Source organism: Grampus griseus (genome assembly GCF_964374135.1).
Source record: "Grampus griseus genome assembly, chromosome: Y".
Lineage (NCBI taxonomy): Eukaryota > Metazoa > Chordata > Mammalia > Artiodactyla > Delphinidae > Grampus > Grampus griseus.
The window spans coordinates 18,108,045-18,130,580 of NC_139016.1; the positions used below are offsets into that span (position 1 = coordinate 18,108,045).

The 22,536-nt window shown below is 38.4% G+C and overlaps 1 protein-coding gene across 1 annotated transcript; it reads right to left on the reverse strand.

Moving 5' to 3' along the window:
* Positions 1–21,620: 21,620 nt before the first annotated feature.
* Positions 21,621–22,226, reverse strand: SRY (sex determining region Y; the record flags this gene model as incomplete). The annotated part of the gene is made up of 1 exon (XM_082647044.1): positions 21,621–22,226. The coding sequence occupies one exon, from the start codon at positions 22,224–22,226 to the stop codon at positions 21,621–21,623; it is 606 nt and encodes a 201-aa protein (XP_082503170.1).
* Positions 22,227–22,536: the final 310 nt, after the last annotated feature.

Here is a 22,536-nt window from a genome sequence, read left to right on the forward strand (position 1 = left end):
CACAACAAGTGGAAGCAAACTTACACAGTCAAAAATTATTTTGGTTGACATTAAGAGAATTCAGGTTAGGCCCAATACCATAACATGCAACATCAACCCTAAATATTCTTATTTTTACTGTCTTTATTTCAGCAAACAAAATCCCTAAGTTTGGAAATGGGTTTAAATGTCCAGTGTTGGCTTTTGAACTGAACCTCTGTTCAACATTTCAAAACACTTAATCATACCAAATGTTAAGGGGGGGAAGAAAATTACCTTTGTCTAAAGGAAATTTCTCCTATCTCTATGACAAACAGACTTTTATAGCTTAAAGCAAGGTGCCTAGGGTACATCCAAGGGAACTTCAAGGCACTATTTTCACTGATGTCCTCATTTGAAAGGTTCATTTCCAAGGCCATTAAGAGAGACTTTTCTGGATCATCATGCTGCCAAGAGACTTATTTAGCTCTTAAAAATTTACCTACATCTCAACAGAACAGAGAAAAAAATTAAAAATTTTCTACAGGAAATACTCTAAGGAAAATGAAGAACAAAAATCCCTTGCTCCATTTGACAATAAAGGAAGAAGAAATTTTATTGTTCTGTAGTCTCACAAAAAGTTCCTGAACAAACATGAAGAACACCTTTAAATGCTACCCAACCGCAGCTTAGAACTCCTCCTTTTGTTTACACATTATACTCCTGTCATTTTGTTAATCTCTCTGACTTAATCTACCCATTTTGCATTGTCTCAATCAAAAAAAAAAGAAAAAAGCAGAATTTACTGATCATTTGAATCAGCATAGAGATTTTGAAGAACCACAATAAGATTAAAACAAAACAAGACAAAAAAGGAGACTGAATATAACCTAGAAATTCCAAGGAGGAAGAGCAATGAGGGAATACTTGCCCTAGAGGAAAATAAAGCATTAAGTTTATGACTATCCTAAATATCACTACACACCCTCACTTTTAAGGTTAGAATTTAAGCGACCAACAATTCCAAATTTTGCCACTCATTCTGGTGAGCAGGTATTGAAACCTCATACATTGCTGGTGGAAATATGAAATAGTGCATACAGTCTGGAAATTCTTGGGAAGGTTCTTACAAAGTTAACACTACCACTCCCCCATGACCCAGAAATTTCACTCCAAGGTGTTGGTCCAGGTAAACTGTTTACTTGGAGACCTGAACTCCACTTTTCACGGCAAGTATTAATAAAACCCTCAAACTGAAAACAACTCAAACTTCCATCAGCAACAGTTTTCATAAACTGCTGTAGATTCACACAAACTTTAAGCTCAGTGAAATACGAATTGTGTGGTTCTGTTCATATCAAGCTCAGGCAAAACTAGTCTCTCATGATAGAAATTATGCCATTGATGGGGGAAACTGACTGCAAAATAACACAGGGAACCTAACTGGGTTATAACTCAGGTATAAGTGTTTCTTAAAACTCATCAACCTGGAAATTTAAGACTCTGTGCATGATAGGTCATGTAGATTATACTTTTTTTTTAATGTAACCCAATATGAGAAAAAATATTAATTAAATTAATTAAAACATTAGAATCCTCCTAAAAGATATCTGTATAGTTTGGGGGTATCCTAAGAGAGCCAGAAACAGACCTATGTACACACAGAAAATGGAGGGAATGATAAAGTGACACTTCATATCACTGGTTCAATAGTTAATGAATATCTATTCAAATAAATGAGTGATAGATATTTACATGACTCTTCCACTAAAATAGTTTTCTACACGGAGCAATTATTCTCATGGTAATAATGACAGTGAGTAGCTAGTCCTTTACTAATGCCGACATCTCCTTTAAGTACCTTATATACATGTAGTCATTGAATCTAATACACTTTAGCATATGTAGTCTTCAAAGCATCCCAGTGAGGTCAGTCTTATTGTTGTTGTTGTTACTATTGTCAACAACAAATTGGCACTTGCCAACTACCTCTACAAGGAATAAGTCATGTGGTCCTGTAGCTGCTGATTTTCAACACCCCCTGAAAGTATTTCAGGGTAGAGAGCAGAAATGAGGCACCCTGTGCTCTGGGAAAACTGGCAGAAGAAATCTTCAGATAGTTAGATATTTTCAGAAGAAGATTTTATGACCCCAAATCTTGTATATCCTCATATCTAGAAAAGCACTAAAATCCTTCATGGTGACAACTGCTCCTTGTGCCTAGCATTAACCTTCACGACACTAGCAGAAATCTTCTGCAAAAACAAATATGTGCTCGATTGTATGTACTCCCTCTTCACCAAAATCACATATATACTGACCTTCCACCCTACTTCTTTGGAGCAGTTTCTCAGAACTATCTGAAATGCTGTCTCTGGAGCAATAGTCCTTATTTTGCCCCAAATAAAAATTGACTCACAACTCTCACATTGTGCATTCTTTTAAAGTTGACAGCTTTATGGCAACCATGAAGAAAGGACCCAGTGTGGACTTTTCTCCTTCACTTGAACCCTATAAGGAAACGGAAACATGGTACCAACAAAGGCCCCTTCTGCTCATCCACCTCCTCAGAGAGTCCAGAAAAATTTGGGTAAGTCTCTCCTTGTTCTCAGACTTCTTGTATTTGTTGATGATCCTGAGTTTTATTTGGTGGTGTATAGCAGGTATCTGTCCCCTCCCAGTTGAAAGTTACTGGGGGTGGGGGTCCTGGTTGAAAGATACCAGGAAAATACCTACCCAGATGAAAGACATTGGGTTGGTGGGGGGGAAGGCGGTGGTGGTGGGGAGCCTGGTTGAAAGACTCCAGGGGAATACCCACTGAGTGGAAAGCTCTGGGTGGGGCTCAGTTGAAAGATACTGCAAATACCCACCCAGGTGAAAGGTACTGGGCGCCCGGGCCTGGTTGAAAGATATCAGGGTTTGCTCAGCTGTAGGAGACTGAGTGGTCTTGGCTGAGTGCTTTTCCTCAATTTGACTGCCTTAATAGAACTTGTTGGCATAAGAGTGAAGATATTACATAGGAGCTTTTTTGCTCTGAAGAAAAGGGACAAGATTTCTTCTGGTGGTTATGGCTTTCTCAGGCGACTGAGAAATTTATGGGAGTGGTGGAAGCAGCATCCTCATACCGTGCAGTGGTCCCATAGGGAAGCCCACTCATTAATTAAAACACTGTAGACTGAAATGTTTCCTTTATTATTTCTATTAGCTTTAATTACGTGTTTAAATTAAAATCCTCAGCTATTAAAAGCTTAATTTCTTGTGAAAACTAAGAAGTAAGAAATTATGAACTGTCCTTTACATTAGCATTCTGTAGATTAGTGAACATAATCAGTGATTATGTTCAGTGATCCAAGCACCTGTGGTGACCTTAGAACACCAAAGGGAGAAACTGAGAAACCTAAGAGGGCTGAAACGACTCTAGGGTGATGCCTAGAGGAGTTTAGCTCACAAAGAACACACTGGCCCACCACACAATTTCACTAGTGTTTTTTTATCCCTGACAAATTCAACTTTAAACTGGGAAATAGAGCCTCTCAAACACAGAAACAAGGGGTGACAGAAAGCCAGCTTCTGACTAGTACCTCAGCCAGGTTTATGTATGTACAAAAACTCATACCTGCAAGTACCTACTTAATTGGGGAAATTATACTAAAGGAGATATCAACCTAAAATGACAAAACTGTGGTTCTTTTGATATTCCAAAATTGACATTTTTGCACGCACAGTTAGAAATTGCCAGCCATAAGACCAAACAGACTGAATGGAATGCTAACTTTGATTGGTATTCAGAAGCTTCTAAAAGAGGAAATGATAGAGTAAATTCTTGAAACTATATCAGAACTAAAGAAGGTTACCAGCCCTCTGTCTCTGACTCAGTCTCTCCCTCTGGCCCTCCCATGGGTCCTCTTCTGTCTGAACTGCCCGGCCCAGATGCCGTCTCTTTCCCTCTTCCAGCTCTTCCACCCCCTGCTGCTCCCCTCTCCCCAGCAAAGGAGGATAAAAAGTCGGAAGTGATTATAGCTCCCTTTAATGAGAAACCTATGACAGGGAGAGATGAATCATCCTCAGTGCTTACGTACACACCCTCGACCCAAACAGAACTTAGATCCTTGCCTAAGGAATTTCCCGATCCAAGTCAGGATCCATGGGGAATTGCTAAGGAATTTGAATTAACCATCCAGACATACGAGCCCGGGTTTTCAGACCTATATCTATTAATACAGCTATTAGTTCTGAAAGCAAAGAAAGGGAATGGATAGAGAAGGCAGAATGGAAATGCCCCATAATGGATTTGGAATTACATACTCCAGAGGCTCACACTGAATGCAAGGAATTAGCTCAGAAATTACTCGAAATTATCCCAGAGCTTTTTCCAAAAAACGTACACTGGACAGAGATTCAACAGTGCAAGCAAAGATTGGATGAATCTATTCTGGATTACTATGAATGGTATGAAGGAAAAAAAAGAAAACTTTTAAGCAATGCTCTGGCTCAACACCTGAATCATTCTCTAAACACCGAAATGATACTCTGCTTAACTCTGCCTTTTAAGAAGGCTTAGATGAGAATTTGGCTACTCTGGTCCGAAGACACAATCTAGGTTGGTCTACTTTACATACAAACGCCCTTGTTACTCTGGCTGACCAAATTTTCAAGATCATAAAATAAAAAGAAAGCAAGAAAGCAAGCAAGTAAACAAGAAAGAAAGAAAGAAAAGAAAGAAAGAGAGAAAGAGAGAAAGAAAGAAGAAAGAAAGAAAGAAAGAAAACGAAAAGAAAGAAGAAAAGGGGGTATCTATGAAAATATGAACCAATTGTGCCATTTAAGTGTACAATGCCAGCTGAAGGTTAACTGACCCCTGTTTAATTCCCAAGTGGTAGAGAATGGTAGCTTGAAGGAAAAAAACCCCAAATCTTCAGAATTCTGATCCTGAGGGAGTAAGTCCTACTAGGATAACCTGAGTTTCTCTCCCTATGCCTTGCGACCAGAGCTCTCAGGATCACTTTTCTTATCTAGATCATCTCTAAATTCCTGAGACTGAGAAAAAGAAAGAAAAAAAAGAGAGAGAGAGGTTGCGGGGGAAAGGAAAAAAATTCTTTAAAAAATTTAACTTGTTCTAACTGTTATTTAAAACTAGTGAGTCTTATGATATCTGATTCATGACTAAGTTTAGATAAGGAGGGTATGTGATCTCTCATTTTGTCTGTCTGCATGTTTATATGTGCATTATCTTTGTTTTTACCTTCGGATTGTATTCTTACTGAGTCCAAGCTCGCTCTGCTCACTGCAAAATAGGCCAATAAGTTGGGAGACGAGGTGTTGAGGCAAGGAATGTAACTTTATTAGGAAAGCCAGCAGACCAAGAAGATGGCTGACTAATGTCGCTAAATAGCCATCTTATCGGATTTGGATGCCAGTTTCTTTTATGGAACAGAGAGGAGGAGGAGATGAGGAAGTAAAGTAAAAAGACCATAGTCTTGCATATATCTCCTGGAATGGCCAGACTCAGGGACGGGATGTGTCAATTTCTTCTTTCTTGCAGCCATCCACAGGTGAACAGGGTCTGGATATTTCCCTGAATAAGGTACTTTTGTTTAACATTCCGGCAGAGGGGAGCGTTCCCCAAGGCAGACCACTGTGTATAGACATTATCCTTTTAGTGAACGAAAGCAATGGGAAGCAAAGTTTAAAATAAAAGAAACACATTCAATATGGAATCAGAATTAGTTCTTCCCTGTTACAGCATTATCAAAAATTAATTTGTAAGTGAGCTCTACTTAACTGGATTAAAGGAAAGTAAGCACTTATATAAATCCTCAAAAAAAAAAAACCCAACAATATAAACAGAAGTTAACTGGCCAGAATTAATTTCAGTTTCATGTGAGCTGGGAAGTAGTCAGTATTAAATTAATACCTAGTATTAATGTTTGTTTATTGATCTAATTAATACAGACACATCTTTAGAGTCATCAACATTAAGTATAATACTTTTATTGTGTCTTGGTTTAATATAAGCTAAATAAAATCTTGTTATATCTGTTATAAATTTGTCAGCAAGGAAAGTAACCTGATATGAAGAAATTTTTAAGGGAAGAAAATATAAATGAGATAATAGCTTTTAGATAAACTGTATTAAGAATAATTATGCTTTAGGAATATCTATTCAAAACAGTCTCTCCAGATTCTGGTAACTTGAAATCCTAGAGTTGTGCTAAATTAAGTGATGGACGCTTATTGCATAGCTAGGTCATTCCCAAATAAAATAGGATACCAAAACATTAATTACTGAACATTGGCTTCCTTTTGCAGAGAAACAAAAGGTATTTAGGACTATTAATGAATATGTTTGGTGCCACATTCTCTAAAGAAAGCAAATGTTTTTAGAAAATATCACTTGCATTTATGTTCACTAATCTACAGAATGTTAATGTAAAGGACAGTTCATAGTTGCTAACTTCTTAGTTTTCACAAGAAATTAAGCTTTTAAGAGCTGAGGATTTTAATTTAAACATGTAATTAAAGCTAATAGAAATAATAAAGGAAACATTTCAGTCTACAGTAGGAAAGTAGGATGTGTGTTGTCAGTAAAGAAGGTATGAGGAATGGAATTGCATTTTATTAAGGGAAAAGGAAGTAGGTCTGACTTACAGGTGGCTGTTTCTGAATGGGAAAATAAAGTGATGGATACAGAAAGTGAGGAAATTTTGTGGAAAGTGGACTCCAAGAAAAGTATTTTGTACACAGTCAGGATTGACTATGGTTAAAATAAATTTAATTGAGAAAATGAATTTTAAAAGCGAGCGGGCACAAAACTTGAATTTGATTTTTCTCTCTCTTAAGAGGACAAGATTTCTTAAAATGTTGAACTGTCTTTGAGAACAGATTTCAAGTTTCTTTACCTTTTAAGTGATCTGTTCTGTATTTGCCTTTGAAATCTTTTATTGTTACTTTTGCTAAGTGAATATTGTTTCAGAGTGACCTGTGATTGTCTGTGACTGAGTGTTCTAAACCCTTTTGGATTTGGGGTTTTTCTTTTGACAACACTTTCCAAACCAAATTCTGATGAAGTCCTTTTGATATCTAGCTAACTCTGGGGTGCTTCAAAGGGCCCCTGAAACATCCCAAAGAGAGGTTTTAAAGATTATTATTATTATTATTATTTTTGTGGTTCGTGGGCCTCTCACTGCTGTGGCCTCTCCCGTTGCGGAGCACAGGCTCCAGACGCGCAGGCTCCGCGGCATGTGGGTTCCTCCCGGACCGGGGCACAAACCCGTGTCCGCTGCATCGGCAGGAGGACTCTCAAGCACTGCGCCACCAGGGAAGCCCCCAAAGAGAGATTTTAAACTAATTAGGTTCATTTGGTATGTTAAATTACATGAGAAGTATTGTCAAATGAGTAATAAATGTTCTTATGTTATAGTGTATGGTAAATATTACTAATATAGATATTCTAGAAAGTATATGGACTTGCTAAAATTCTGATATGTCCTGGTAAAATGTTATCAGTCATAATTCTAGTTATTATCTACAAATGTTGTATGTCACAGCAGTAACTAAGTTTCTATGTCAGTTGCATTGCAGTTAGATTTAAATGTGCCTTCTTAAGTCTTTTGTCATTGTAGACAGTTATGTTTTTATTCTGATGCCTTTGCAAAAATGCTTCCTCTTCAAGAAGATTTATAAAAAGGACTTTTGGATAAATACAAGTTTCTGACTTTCAGACCATAATGCTGAACTGAGTAAGAAATTATAGAATCCAAATGAGAAGCCTAATGGCTTCATAAACTGTTAACAAAAAGAGTTAGTTACAGAACACTGAGTGAACTGGTGAATACGGTTATAGTTTTTATGGTTTCTATCTGAAAAATTACTGGTTTAAATCTGTGTTTTCCAGGTATAAGGAAACTTTTCCCTTAAACTAATTATGACTTACAGTAATTTGGTAAATTATACCTCTGTAAGCAGAATTGAAACATTTATCTTTTTTCTCTATCTGCTCCCTCTAGAGATTGTAAACTCTGGTTCCCAGCAGCTTTAAATTAAAAAAGTTACAGAAAGCTCAAGATATTTGTGGGACCTTAAAAAAGGAGGAATTCACCTAGATCTGTTAGGTAAAATCTGTGATAATCCCTTGGTGTGATTTTCCTAGCCCTGAGAGGTCTTCTGACAGTTCAGTCTGAGACTCCATATAAAAGTTTCAGCAAAGCAAAAAGCCTATATAATCAAGTATAGTTATATAAATTATCAGGCCAAGGTTTTGAGACCAGAATTATTTTCGCAAACAAGTTAGTCTTAATTTGGTTATATTTGGTAGAAATGAGGGTAACTTCAGAAAGAAAAGATGTTTCAATGAATGTTAAATCCCAGTCTTGTTAGTGGAGGTCTTTATTTGCTAAGACTCACTTCCTGGATAATTCCTTGCTGTTATGTTATATGGATGTAAAGTTTACTTGAATTATTAAAAGGACACTCTAAGTTGTTTCTGAAACTTATCTCAGTAATCTGTCTTTAGATGAAGATCAGATGCCCCACAACCTCCAACCAGGGGATTATGCATACTGGAAAAGACATAATTTAGAGGACTATCTCCAACCTAGATGGAAGTACCCTTATCAGGTACTCTTTTCTATCTTATGCACAGGGAAACTGAAGGGAATTGACTCTTGAATTAATTTCCAATTACAAAGGGCCCCTGAACGGGACTAATCTATAGAGAGGACTGCTGACCTCAAACTTGAATTAAAATGATTCTCAAACAGAGGAAACTACACTCACTCCAGGATGAAGAGAAGATGACATCAGAGGCAGACAGCTAGCCCACGATGCTGGACCTGACTTGTATGACCATTTATAATGTTTTCTTGATTTCTTGGACCTTTGCATGTAAATCAAATGTTTTCTTATCATGGACACGATCCTCTATGCTGGTTTTAAAAATCAATCAAATTGTTGGGTTTGTGGCCAATTACCTGTGTCTACTACTGCTGGATTACCTTGGTGGATTTCTCCACTCCAAGGTTCTAATTAGATGGCCCTTAGGACATTTATTTTAGAAGAAATAGGCCTGTTCAGACTACTCTTAATGTTACTAGATGGGATCCCCTCACCTAGCCAATTAACAACACCCACTCTGACCCTGGCCATCAAAAGAACTTTTCTTCTAAAGTAACTCAAGCTCAGTCAGAGCAACAGCAAAATTTCAGCCAAGGAATAAAACCTCCCACAATTAGGGGATGGATTTATGTGGTTAACACCAGGCTATAGTCATTTGAGTTTTAAGCCCTCCCCCACCCTTATCTTAGGAACAATGAAATTATACTAAGGATAACCAGCCTACTAACAGTAGGAAATTGGGCTGGGAGCCTTATGGACAGTGCCAATGTGTCATTTCCCTGAAAGATAAGGTCTGGAACAGAACAGACTAAGTCAGATGACCTGAGGATATACTGGGCTACATCTAATGGAAGTTCTTGGCTTAATTCTCACTTGTGACTTTAATAATGCTGCTACCCATCTTATTTGTATTTTGCCTGTTTTATAAGATTGTTGTTTTTTGCATTACTAAGTGTGTGACTGAGCCTGTGACAAAAATATGTGTTGGAGTCCAGCTCCAACGAGTCCAGGAGTACCTGAGGGAGGAACAGCCTCAGCGACGGAGAAAGGAGACTGACACTGTCTCTGGAGTCAGGCAGATAATAGCATACTTTATTGTTATTCAGCAAGCTTATATATTTTTGCTTTACATAATCAAAACATAATTATCATAATATAGTCTAGCCTTAGGCCTCAAACCCTTGACCACAAGATTTCCTCAAAAGATTACCTTAGAATTGTCTATAGTTCCTAGATGTGCTATCAAGATATTTCCCCAAGTTCTCATTAGTTGCAGGTTATTTTCTAGTAGTTAAACCAAGCTATTATGTAAGTCTTTATTACAGAAGGGCAATCTTCGTGTTCTTTCTGCATGAGCAAGTTTTTTAAATAGTACCTTAAAAATATTTACAATATATCCTACAGTTCCTGTGTTCCTGACTTCACTCGTAGCACTCACAATACCTCCTACACTCCTGTTTATCATCCGGATATTAACCTTTCTTTATAGTGGACCCATATGAAACCAAAGTCATCAACAACCCCTTCGTAGGGCCACAGTTGTTCAATTGCGGGTGTTTTCCATAGGAACATCCCTATATTTCCAGATTGTGTATAGCATTCCAAGTTCCCTGGGGCTGGAATAGGTACTTTCCATTTTGTGATAATAATAGTAGGGGGGGTAGTAGTTTTTCTCATTTTCCTAACCCTGGGCACAAATCCCCCTTGTGCTGTTTCCATATATAAGCTTAACACAACCAAACAAATCAATAGAGATGTAGTCTACCGTCCTGGCACAGTACTGCTTTGCAGTCCTGTCTTTGATTGCATCATGACTTTGTCATGGCGCAGGGACTCCAGGATGGCTTCCAACAAATTAGTTTTATATGAGATCAATGATTGTTAATACTGTGATTCTAGATAGGGGAAGATATAACAAGAGGGAATTTTCCTGGAGCATAACAGACTAGTAAGACAGGTGGTCCAGAGTCCTTAGTTACTATTAAAAGACCTAGTCCAGTAATAGCACATTGGGTGGCCTATCAGCAAAATCTTTGCTAGGAATGAGGCTTCCTATCACTGTGGGACAATATGGTCATGAAATGTCTCTCAAAGCATGGTTGTATTTATGACCACGAGGGGACCCCGTCAGCTAAAACCTGGCACTTGCCATCTACCTCTACAAGGATTGAATCATGTGCTCTGCAACTGCTGACCTTCCCCACCCCCTGAAAGGAGTTCAGGGTGGAGAGCTGAAATGAGGCCCTCTGTGCTCTGGGAAAAACAGGTAGAACTGGTCTTCAGATAGTTAGATATTTTCAGGAGCTGATTTAATGAGCCCAATTCTTGTATCTCCTCGTATCTAGAAAAACACTAAAATTCTTCATGGTGACAACTGTTCCTTGTGACTAGCAGAAGCCTTCTGCAAAAAAAAAAAAAAAAAAAAGTGCTTGATTGCATGTACTCCCCCTACACCAAAATCACATATATACTGACCTTCCCCCCATCTCTTTGTAGCAGTTTCTTAGAATTATCTGAAATGCTGTTTCCCAGGCCAGAGTCCTCATTTTGCCCCAAATAAAACTTGACTCACAACTCTCATGTTCTGCACTTTTATTAAGTTGACATTATTATTGGGATTATTATTATTATTACCAGTTAATTCATTACTAGTGCTGACCTCCTTTTTAAGTACTTTGTTATGTTTACTCATTCAATCCTATGCACTGTTAAGAAAGTTAAAATGGAAATAATCTTGTTCAGGCTTTGCAGGCAATACTAGGCCTCTGACCAATGTGTGATATTGCCTGGACTACATGCTTGCTCATAAGCCCTCAAAGCAAGTCTGGCAGCACTTAAGATAAAGAAAGGGAGTGCGTCTTGGAATTTCTTGAGCCCTGAGAACTTGGCCAGTTCCCCAGGGTCTGGAAAATATTGTGAGTCACAAGGTAAAGCAAACAGCATTCTTTTTTTTTTAGCTCTGCAGCATGTGGGATCTTCCCGGACCAGGGCACGAACCTGTGTCCCCTGCATCGGCAGGCGGACTCTCAACCACTGCGCCACCAGGGAAGCCCGCAAACAGCATTCTTGAAGAGACCCAGAGCTGCATATTTGCATGTAAACTGATGATATCAGTTTGCAACCTGGTATTATAAGGGGGACTCCCCTAAACTGCAATTTGAAGTCTCACCCATGGAGTGAACGCGCTGCTTGGGACCTTTCCCAGTTGGGACTCCAGATTGCTGTTTCTGGGACTTACCAGCACTGTTTGAGTCTAGATGTAGATGTCAGCCCAATTTGGTGATGTAAATGATTTAACTTCTCTCTCTCATTTATATTTCTTTCTTTTTTTGATGATTTCTTATTAAAATTGAGCTAAAACTGTTCATTTGTGTGATGAGTAGTGTTTTTTGTTAACAAATCCTTTGAGGCTAAAACGAAAGTAAAACTTTTGGCGAAACACACCCTTCACATATTTACACTTCACAGCCTCCCAGAAAGCTAGGTTATGCTGTTCTTGTTATTTTACTGCTAATCACTCCTTAGTAATGTCTGCTTCTGTACTTTATACACAAGTGGTTTATATACACTTACTATTTGGATCCTTATATACCTTCACATATTTAGTCTTCTCAGCATCCCAAGTAAGATTTGTTGTTGCATTTTTAGTATTATTAATAATTATTATTACTAGTAAATTCTTTCCTAATATCAACCACTCTTCTAAGTACATTAAATACACTTACTCATTGAATCTTTATATGCCTTAACATAGTTAGTCTTTTTAGTGTAGTCTGATGTCAGGGAGCCTGATTCCTCCAGCTCCATTTTTCTTTCTCAAGATTGCTTTGGGAATTCGGGGTTCTAATGGATAAAGAAGATGTGGCCCATGTATACAATGGAATATTGCTCAGCCATAAAAAGAAACAAAACTGAGTTATTTGTAGTGAAGTGGATGGACATAGGATCTGTCATACAGAGTGAAGTAAGTCAGAAAGGGAAAAACAAATACCATATGCTGACACATATATATGAAATTAAAAAAGAAAAAAAAGGTTCTGATGAACCTAGGGGCTGGACAGGAATAAAGACGCAGATGTAGAGAATGGACTTGAGGACACGGAAAGGGGGGGAAGAGTAAGCTGGGACAAAGGGAGAGGGTGGCATGGACACATATACACGACCAAATGTAAAATAGATAGCTAGTGGGAAGCAGCCACATGGCACAGGGAGATCAGCTTAGTGCTTTGTGACCACCTAGAAGGGTGAGATAGGGAGGGTGGGAGGGAGGGAGACGCAAGAAGGAGGGGATATGGGGATATATGTATATGTATAGCTGATTCACTTTGTTATACAGCAGACAGTAACCCACCATTGTAAAGCAATTATACTCCAATAGAGATGTTAAAAAACAAAACAAAACATAGATAGTCTTAACAGTCTCAGTCATCCCAGTGAGGTAGATTTTTTTGTTATTTTATAATTATTTGTATTATTATTACTCATTTGTTCTTTACTAATACACGACCACTGCTCTAAGTAATTTATTTACATTTACACACTGAATCCTTATACACCTGAACTTACGTAGTCTTCATAGCATCCAAGTGAGGTAGCTTTTTTTGTTTTTATGGTTTATTTTTATTATTAATAATAATAACTTAATAACATATTGAGTCTTCCTAACAACCCACTGAGGTAGATGGTTTTTGCCATTGTTTTTCTTTTCTTCTTTTTTAATATCTTTGTTGGAGTATAGTTGCTTTAAAATGTTGTGTTAGTTTCTGCTGTTTAACAAAGTGAATCAGCTATATATATACATATATCCCCATATCCCCTCCATCTTGTGTCTCCCTCCCACCCTCCCTATTCCACCCCTCTAGTTGGTCACAAAGCACCGAGCTGTTCTCCCTGTGTGATACAACATGTCCTCAAGTCTATTATCAACATCTGTGTCTTTATTTCTGTCTTGCCCCTAGGTTCATTAGAAACTTTTTTTTTTTAAGATTCCATATATACGTGTTAGCATATGGTAATTGTTTTCTCTTTCTGAATTACTTCACTCTGTATGACAGACTATAGCTCTATCTACCCCACTACAAATAACTCAATTTCGTTTCGTTTTATGGCTGAGTAATATTCCATTATATATAAGTGCTGCATCTTCTTTACCCATTCCTGTTGATGAAAACTTAGGTTTCTTCCATGTCCTGGCTATTATAAATAGTGCTGCGATGAAAATTGTGGTACATGACTCTTTTTGAGTTATGGATTTCTCAGGGTATATGCCCAGCAGTGGGATTGCTGGGTCATATGGTAGTTCTATTTGTAGTTTTTTAAGGAACCTCCATACTGTTCTCCATAGTGAGAGAACTATGGAGAATATGGGGTCTCCTTTCCGCAGGCTGCAGGTTTGTCGTTCCCGTTGTTTTTGGTGTCTGTCCCTGTGGGTAAGTTTGTTTCAGTGGCTTGTGTAGGCATTTTGGTGGAGGGGACTGGTGCCTGTGTTCAGGTGGGTGGGGCTGGATCTTGTCTTTCTTGTGGGTAGGGCTGCATCCTGTGGCGTGTTTTAGGGTGTCTGTGAACTTAGTATGATTTTAGGCAGGCTCTCTGCTAATGACTGGGGTTGTGTTCCTGTCTTGCTAGTTGTTTGTCATGGGGCATCCATCACTGGAGCTTTTTGGCCATTGGGTGGAGCTGGGTCTTAACGTTGAGATGGAGATCTGTGGGAGAGCTCTTGCCAATTGATATTATTTAGGGCTGGGAAGTCTCTGGTGGTCCAATGTCCTGAACTCAGCTCTCCCACCTCAGAGGCTCAGGCCTGACACCTGGCCAGAGCCCCAAGACGCTGTCAGCCTCACGGCTCAGAGGAAAAGTGGGAAAAAAGGAAAGAAAAAATGATAATAAATAAATAAATTAAATAATTAAAATATTAAAATTAAAGAGTAATTAAAAGAAGAAGGAGAGAGCAACAAAACAAATTCACCAATGATAACACGCACTAAAATCTATACTAAGTTAAACATAAAAATCAGGAACAAGTCAGTCGCAGACAGCAAACCCCAAGTCTACCGTTGTTCCTAAAGTCCACCTCCTCAATTTGGGATGATTTTTTGTCTCTTCAGATATTCCACAGATGCAGGGTACCTCAAGTTGATTGTGGGGATTTAGTCCGCTGCTCCTGAGGCTGCCTGGAGAAATTTCCCTTTCTCTTCTTTGTTCTCACAGCTCCTGGGGTTCAGCTTTGGTTTTGGCCCCACTTCTGTGTGTAGGTTGCCCTCAGGCTTCTGTTCCTATCCAGAAAGGATGGAGTTAAAGCGGTGGCTGATTAGGGGGCTCTGGCTCATTCAGGCTGGGGGGAGGGTGGGGTAGAGTAGACATAATTGGAATGCGGGACGAGCCTGCGGCAGTGGAGGTTGTGGTGTCTTTGCACCAGCCTGAGGCACGCCGTGTGTTCTCCCGGGGAAGTTGTCTCTGGATCACGGGACCCTGGCAGTGGTGGTCTGCACATGCTCCCGGGAGAGGAGGTGTGGATAGTGACCTGTACTAGGACACAGGCTTCTTGGTGGCTGCAGCAGCAACCTTAGTGTCTCATGCCCGTCTCTGGCGTCCGCGCTGGTAGCCGCAGCACGCACCCATCTCTCGAGCTGGTTTAGGCAGTGCTCTGCCTTCTGTGGGCAGACAGGGAAGGAATCCCCTCTCCTCGCACACCTTGAAACAATGGTCTCTTGGCCCTTAGGGCTGGACTCTTAGATCCAGACTTTTTCCCAGACTCCCTCATGGCTAGCTGTGATGCACTATCTCCCTTCAGGCTTTGTTCACGCAGCCAACCCCAGTCCTCTGCCTGGGATCTGACCTCTAAAGCCCGAGCCTCAGCTCCCAGCCACCATCCACCCTGGTGGGTGAGCAGACAAGCCTCTCAGGCTGGTGAGTGCTGGTCGGCACCAATCCTCTGTGCCGGAATCTCTCCACTTTGCCCTCTACAACCCTGTTGTTGTATTCTCCTCCGAGGTTCCGAAGCTTCCCCCATCTCCGCCAGTGAAGGGCTTCCTAGTGTGTGGAAACTTTTCCTCCTTCACTGCTCCCTCCCCGTGGCGTAGGTCCCATCCCTATTCTTTTTTCTCTGTTTTTCCTTTTTTCTTTTGCCCTACCCAAGTACATGGGGAGTTTCTTGCCTTTTGGGAAGTCTGAGGTCTTCTGCCAGCGTCCAGTAGGTGTTCTGTAGGAGTTGTTCCCCGTGTCGATGTAGTTTTGATGTATTTGTGGGGAGGAAGGTGATCTCCACATCTCACTCCTCCACCATCTTGGAGACCCACCTCCACTGTCTTTCTTACAATTATCAATATTAATACTTAGTTCTTGTAAATGTCGACCTTGTCCTAGGTACTTTATATAATTTACTGTTTGAACCTTTGTACACCTTAAGTTATGTAGCCTTTACACTATCCCAGAGAGGTAAGTTTTTCTTTTGTTTTTGTTGTTGTCATTTTATTATTATTAATACTAGCTTGTTCTTTGATAACGCCAGCCTCCATCTAATCACTTTATATACACTTCCTCATTAAATCCTCGTATACCTTAACTTATTTAGCCTCTGGAGCATCCCAGTGATGTGGTTTTTTTTCTTCCTTTTGTTATTATTATTATACCATTTTCATTAAAATTATTACGAGTTAGTCCTTTAGTAAACCTGAACTCTGACTTGATATGCTATAAACATTTAATCATTGAATTATACACCTTAACTTATTTAGACTTTACAGTATCCCAGTGACGTAGGTTTTGTTTGTTTTTATTTATCACTATTATTGTTATTATTACTAGTTATTTTTAATAATGTCGATCTCTGTTCTATGTACTTTATGTAAATTTACTCATTGAATTTAGGTACTTTAATTTATTTAGTCTTCACGGCCTAGGGTTAAGGTAGTTTCCTTTTTGTTTTTTCATATTATTAATCGCAATCATTATTACTAGTTAGTTCCTTAGTAAGGTAGACGACTTCTATGTATGTTACATGCACTTACTCATTGAGCCCGTATCCACGTAAACTTTTTAATCTTCAAAGTATCCCACTGAGGTAGGTTTTGTTGTTGTTATATTATTATTATTGTTACTGGGGAATTCTTTATTAATGCTGATCTCTATTCTAAGTACTTAGTATACATTTATTCATTGACTCCTATACACTTTAAAATATTTTGTTTTCACAGATTCCAGTTAGGAAGGTTTTGCTATTGTTCTTCTTTCTTCTTATTAATAATGAAAACTAATATTACCAGTCAGTTCTTTACTGATGCCAACCTCTGTTCTAAGTACTTATATAGATGGACTCATTCAATCACTCTTATACACCTTAGCTTATTTACTCTTCACAGCATCCCAGTGAAGTAGAGTTTGTTGTTTTTTATTATTTTTGTTTTATTATTTTTATTGCCAGTTGGTTTTTATTAGTGCTGACCTCTGTTGAAAGTGCTGTGCATACATTTACTCATTCAGCCCTATACACCTTACTTAGTTGTCACAGATCTCACACAGTAGGTTTTATTGTTATTTTATTGTTATCAGTAATAATTTGTTATTATTCTTTATAGTTAGTTCTTTATTACTTTCATATATTTACGGTTTGAATCCTATAAACCTTAACTTATTTAGTCTTTACAGTATGCCAGTGAGGTAGGTTTTGATGTTGTTTTTTTTGTTTTTTTTTTTGCGATATGCGGGCCTCTCACTGCTGCGGCCTCTCCCGTTGTGGAGCACAGGCTCCGGATGCACAGGCTCTGGACACGCAGGCTCAGCGGCCATGGCCCACGGGCCCAGCCGCTCCATGGCACGTGGGATCCTCCCGGACCGGGGCACGAACCCACGTCCGCTGCATCGGCAGGCGGACTCCCAACGACTGCGCCACCAGGGAAGCCTTGATGTTGTTATTTTATTATTATTTATATATATATATATATATATGTTAGCTCTTTAGAAAATTGACATCTGTTCTAGTACTTTATAAATACTTATTCATTCATTTCTATATGCATTAATTTAGTTAGTTTTTTTTTTAATTAATGCTTGTCTTTAACTACTTCAATACATTTATCAAATTCTATAATCCTGGAATGCTATAGTCTTTAATCTTTACAAAATACCATTGAGGTATGTTTTGTTGTTATAATTGTTGTTGTTGTTGTCGTTATTACCACTTTGTTCTTTACTAATGCCAGACTCTGTTGTAAGCCCTTTGGGTACATTTACCTATTGAATCCTACACACCTTAACTAATTTAGTCTCCATAGCATCCCAGATAGGTAGATTTTGTTTTGTTTTGTTTTTGGTTATATTATTATTATTGTTTACTATTACTAGTTAGTTCTTTACTAATGCTGACCTCTTTTCTAAGTAGTTTGATATATTAACTCATTCAGTCCTATACACTTTAACATATTCAATGAGTGAGGTAGGTATTATGTTATTTGTATTTTTATTATTAATAGTCCTTATTATTATTACTTGTCTTTTTACTAATGCCATCCTCTTTTCTAAGTTCTTTAGACACATTTATTCATTCAGTCCCTATATGCCTTAACTTACTAAATCTTTCATAGTATCCCAATGATATATTTTTGTTTGTTTTCATTATGTATTATTATTGTTGTTGTTGTTACTAGTTAGTGTTTTATTAATGCCAAGCTCTGTTCTACGTACTTCAATACACTTATTCATTGACTCCTCTACACACTCACGTAGACTTCACAGCACCCATGTAGTAGGTTTCCTTTGTTTATCATCATCATGATTTCATTACAACTTAGCCTTTGCTAATCTTGACCTCTGTTCTTACTACTTTATATACATTTATGCATTGAATCCTACTCATCTTAATTTCTTTAGTGTTCACAGCATACCACTGAAGTATGTTTTGTTGTTATCTTAGTACTATTATTATTATTACTATTGCTATTGTTATTATTGGTTAGTTCTCTACCAATGCTGACCTCTGTTCTTAGTACATTGTGTACCTTTACTCATCGCACCCTGTACACCTGAACTTATTTAATCTTCACAGCATCCCAGTGGTATCATTGTTTTTTAAGTATTACTATTAGTTAGTTCTTTAAAAATCTGAGCCTCTAGCCTCTAGCTTTGAATCATATATACGTTAATGTATTTAGTTTTCCCAGCGTCCCACTGAAGTAGGTTTGGTTGTTTTTTGTTATTATTAATTTTTGCAATTATTACTAATTACTTCTTTACTAATGCCATCCTCTGTTCTAAGTACTTTGCATATTTACTCCTTGAATCTTATATACCTTTACTTATTTAGTCTCATAGCATCCCAGTGAGGAGGTTTTGTTGTTGTTATCATTATTATTATCATTATCACTGTCATCGTCACCATTACTATTAATAGTACTCTAATAATGTCGACCTCTAAGTATGTTAAATATATTTACTCTACATCTTTATGCCCCTTAGTTTCTTCAGTCTTCACAGCACCTCAGTGAAGTAGGAGATTTTTTGTTCTTTTTATTTTTGGTTATCATTTTTACTATTTAGTTCTTTGCCAATGCCTACATCTGTTCTAAGTACTTGAAATACATTTACTCCTTGAAGCCTATACATCTTTAAGTAATTTAGTCCTCTCTGTATCCCACTGAGGTAGGTTGTCACTGATATTTTGTTATTATTACTATCATCAGTTGTTAGTTTGTTACCAGTGCTTACCTCTGTTCTAAGAACTATGTGTATTTTCACTCCCAGCATACTATATACCTTCACTTATTTAGTCTTCATAGTATCTCAGCGGGTGTGTTTTGTTCTTGTTATCATTATTATCATTACCAACTAGTTTTTTAATAATCTTTAGTTTTGTTTTTAATACTTTATATACTTTTACTCACTGAACCAGCATACACCTTCACTTATAGAGTCTTCCCTGCAGCCCAATGGGGTTGGCTTTGTTTTTGTAGCTGTTCTTTTATTTTTGTTTATTATTCTTATTATTACCATTAATTTTTATTATTACTGCTACCTAAAGGTGAAGAAACTGAGGGCCAGACATGTAAAGGAAATAGTTCAATGTCAGGTCTGGTAAATGGCAAAGAAAGGAGTCAGATCCAGGTTGCATCTGGAGGCCATGCTATTACTTCATACCATTAAATGTTTTTTTAAATGTTGGCATTTTAAAATATGGCAAATATTCATTATAAATATAAGAATACTTCTTATCAATACTTGCTAAAACAAACACTTGCAAAAAATATGCAAAAGCATCCGTTTATTTCCTAGGTATATTCTCGGAAGATATTCATGTAAATACTCTCTCATGGACAGGTATACAAATGTACTAAGGATGTCATATCTGTAATGACTAAAACCAGAAGTTTTTATGGACATTACATGTCCATAAAAATAAAATAAAATGAAATATACACAGTAATTTCTAAAGCAAACCAACTGAATGTGACCGACATTATATTAAACAAAAGAAACTAGACATAATATTTTATATTTTCATTTATTTGAGGTTCAAGAAAGGGAAAAATAACCTATTTTGATGAAGGTCATAGTGGAGGTTATTTCTGAACACGTGGAAAGAGAGGTGTTAAACATAAAGCACAAATACGTAAAAATGTATGTAAAATATTTTAAAATACAAGGTAGTTTAGGCAGTTGTTTAAAAGGTTATTACAACGTACAGTTCTCATTTGGGCTGCATGAATCTCCGATTAAGAAATACTGTTTCTGGAACAAGTCAGTCTTTGAAGATAACTCCCTTTTTACCCTGAACTTTCTTTCAAAAACCTGACATTTCATTCTAATACATACTATTTTCGTGTTTTGAGTTTTATTGTTTGAGGTATTTTTTAAAGGTTTGGAATATATGTATTGGAAAGTTGACTTTCATATATATCATATGATGTGATACGTATTGACCATCGGCTTATTTTTATTCCAAAAAGTGATGCTTTTCTTTGCAAACTGCCAGGTTTTCTACTTTAGCCTGTATGCAAATTTTATAATGCCTTTGACTTATATTTTCACTGACATCTCATCAGGTTAACCAGACGGGGGGCTCCCTCCTCCCATCGCCCACCTCACCGCCATAATCTGAATGGTTCATATCCTCGACATGATACCTCTCTCTCTCCCCCTCTTTCTCCCCCCTCTCCCTCCCTCTCTCTCTCTCCCTCTCCTTCTCTCTCCCTCCTTCCCTCGCTCTCTCCCTCTCTCTTCCTTGCAGGAACGTAATAGTTAAGCGGCAATAGAAACAAGTACCTTGCCATTGTTAAAAGAAAAACTTCGGAAAAGAGGCGAAACCGTGAGTCCCATAGGAGCTAACTAAAGATTTCTTTTTACCCGATAGACGTTATAATTGGTTCAAAATAGAGGTCGAAGCGTGCAGAGTTGGTGCAGACTGAAGGAATTGAGTTGCAAATGGCAGCGAAACTGGTTTTTCCACAACGGGAATAGGACCCAACATAAACTGTCAAAGAAGATAGAATGTACATATGTATTCACTAATTAGGGAGTGGTTTAGGAGTTAGGAAGATTTCCATCGAAGTGCGACATTTTTTCCCTATACCATAAATCCGTGAGTGTTTCTCGAAGCACTATAGTTTTGAGTTACAGTATTTAAAATAAAGAGTGAGAATTCTATTGTCTATGCTGACGATTACCGGACTACTATCATATACGAACACCTATCTAATGGCCAATCTCGGGAACAACTAAAATTAGATATGAAAATATTTCCACCGATAGGAAAAACAGATGGCCTTTGAATTCAAGCAGTTTCAGTGCTGTTAAGATACTTTCTTAATAGTTAGTATTCTTTCAAGCAGTCATAAACAAAGGTTCAGTCATATTGTAAGGTCCTAATTCTTTATATGTTAAACATGTTTATGTGACTTATTTTGAAATTAAGTCACAGGTGAAATAATAGTAAAATTGAGATGAATAGGGCCTTTGATAGCGAGAGTAAGGAAACCAGCATCGAAAATAAACGTGAGAAAGTTCGGGCTCTGAACTATAGTAAAAGGGGACGTCCGCAGGTCTGCGTAGCCTGTGTTACCCTATTGTGGCGCAGGCTTGTCCAGCTGCTGTGACGCTCCTGTGGCAGGAGTGAGCTGCTTATGTTCGTGGGCTGTGAGTGGCTTAACCGGCTTTCCATTCGTGAACGTGTGGCCTTGGCGCAACCGTCCTTGGATGGGAAGGGATACAACGTCTCCTCTATGTGCATTCGGCTGCACAGTACTGAAGAGTCTGCGGGAAGCGATTTCTGTGGCCTCTTTGGCCTTCCGACGAGGTCGATATTTATAGCCCGGGTATTTGTCTCGGTGCATGGCTCGTAGTCTCTGTGCCTCCTCGAAGAATGGCTGCTTTTCGGCTTCTGTAAGCATTTTCCAGTCGTATCCCAGGCGCTTACTGATCTCTGAGTTTTGCATTTGGGGATTCTCTAGAGCCACCTTTCGCCTTTGATCACGAGACCACACAATGAAAGCGTTCATGGGTCGCTTGACGCGGTCCTGGCCGCTCTCTCTACAATTTCCTCCGGTTTCACACCGATCATTCGCGCTACCGTTGTCCGTCCACAGTAGGGAATGTGCTTTCCCAAAGTCGAGGATATTTCGTTGCTGTACCGCTGGGCTGTAATCCTCACCGTTCACAGTTCTGAACATGGTACAAGCGTATGATTGCACCGTTTAAAAAGGGTGAGGAATCAAAATTCGAAGGTGCAAGTATTACGAAAATTATCTTGCTATTCAAGGGTTATTTCTACTAGGGACTGACTGACTACAGCTTTTGCAGTGAAATACGTACCTCTCCGCCCCCAACACCTCCCCTCAACACCGCCCCCGGCCCTCAGCCAAAGCCCGCCCAGCCAACCTACCTATTCTCAAGGGAAACTATTTAATACGATTGTAACGCTCTGCTTTCTGCTTTGTTTATATCTAATCAAAACCGCTGAAGGTGCTAAAACACCTGCTT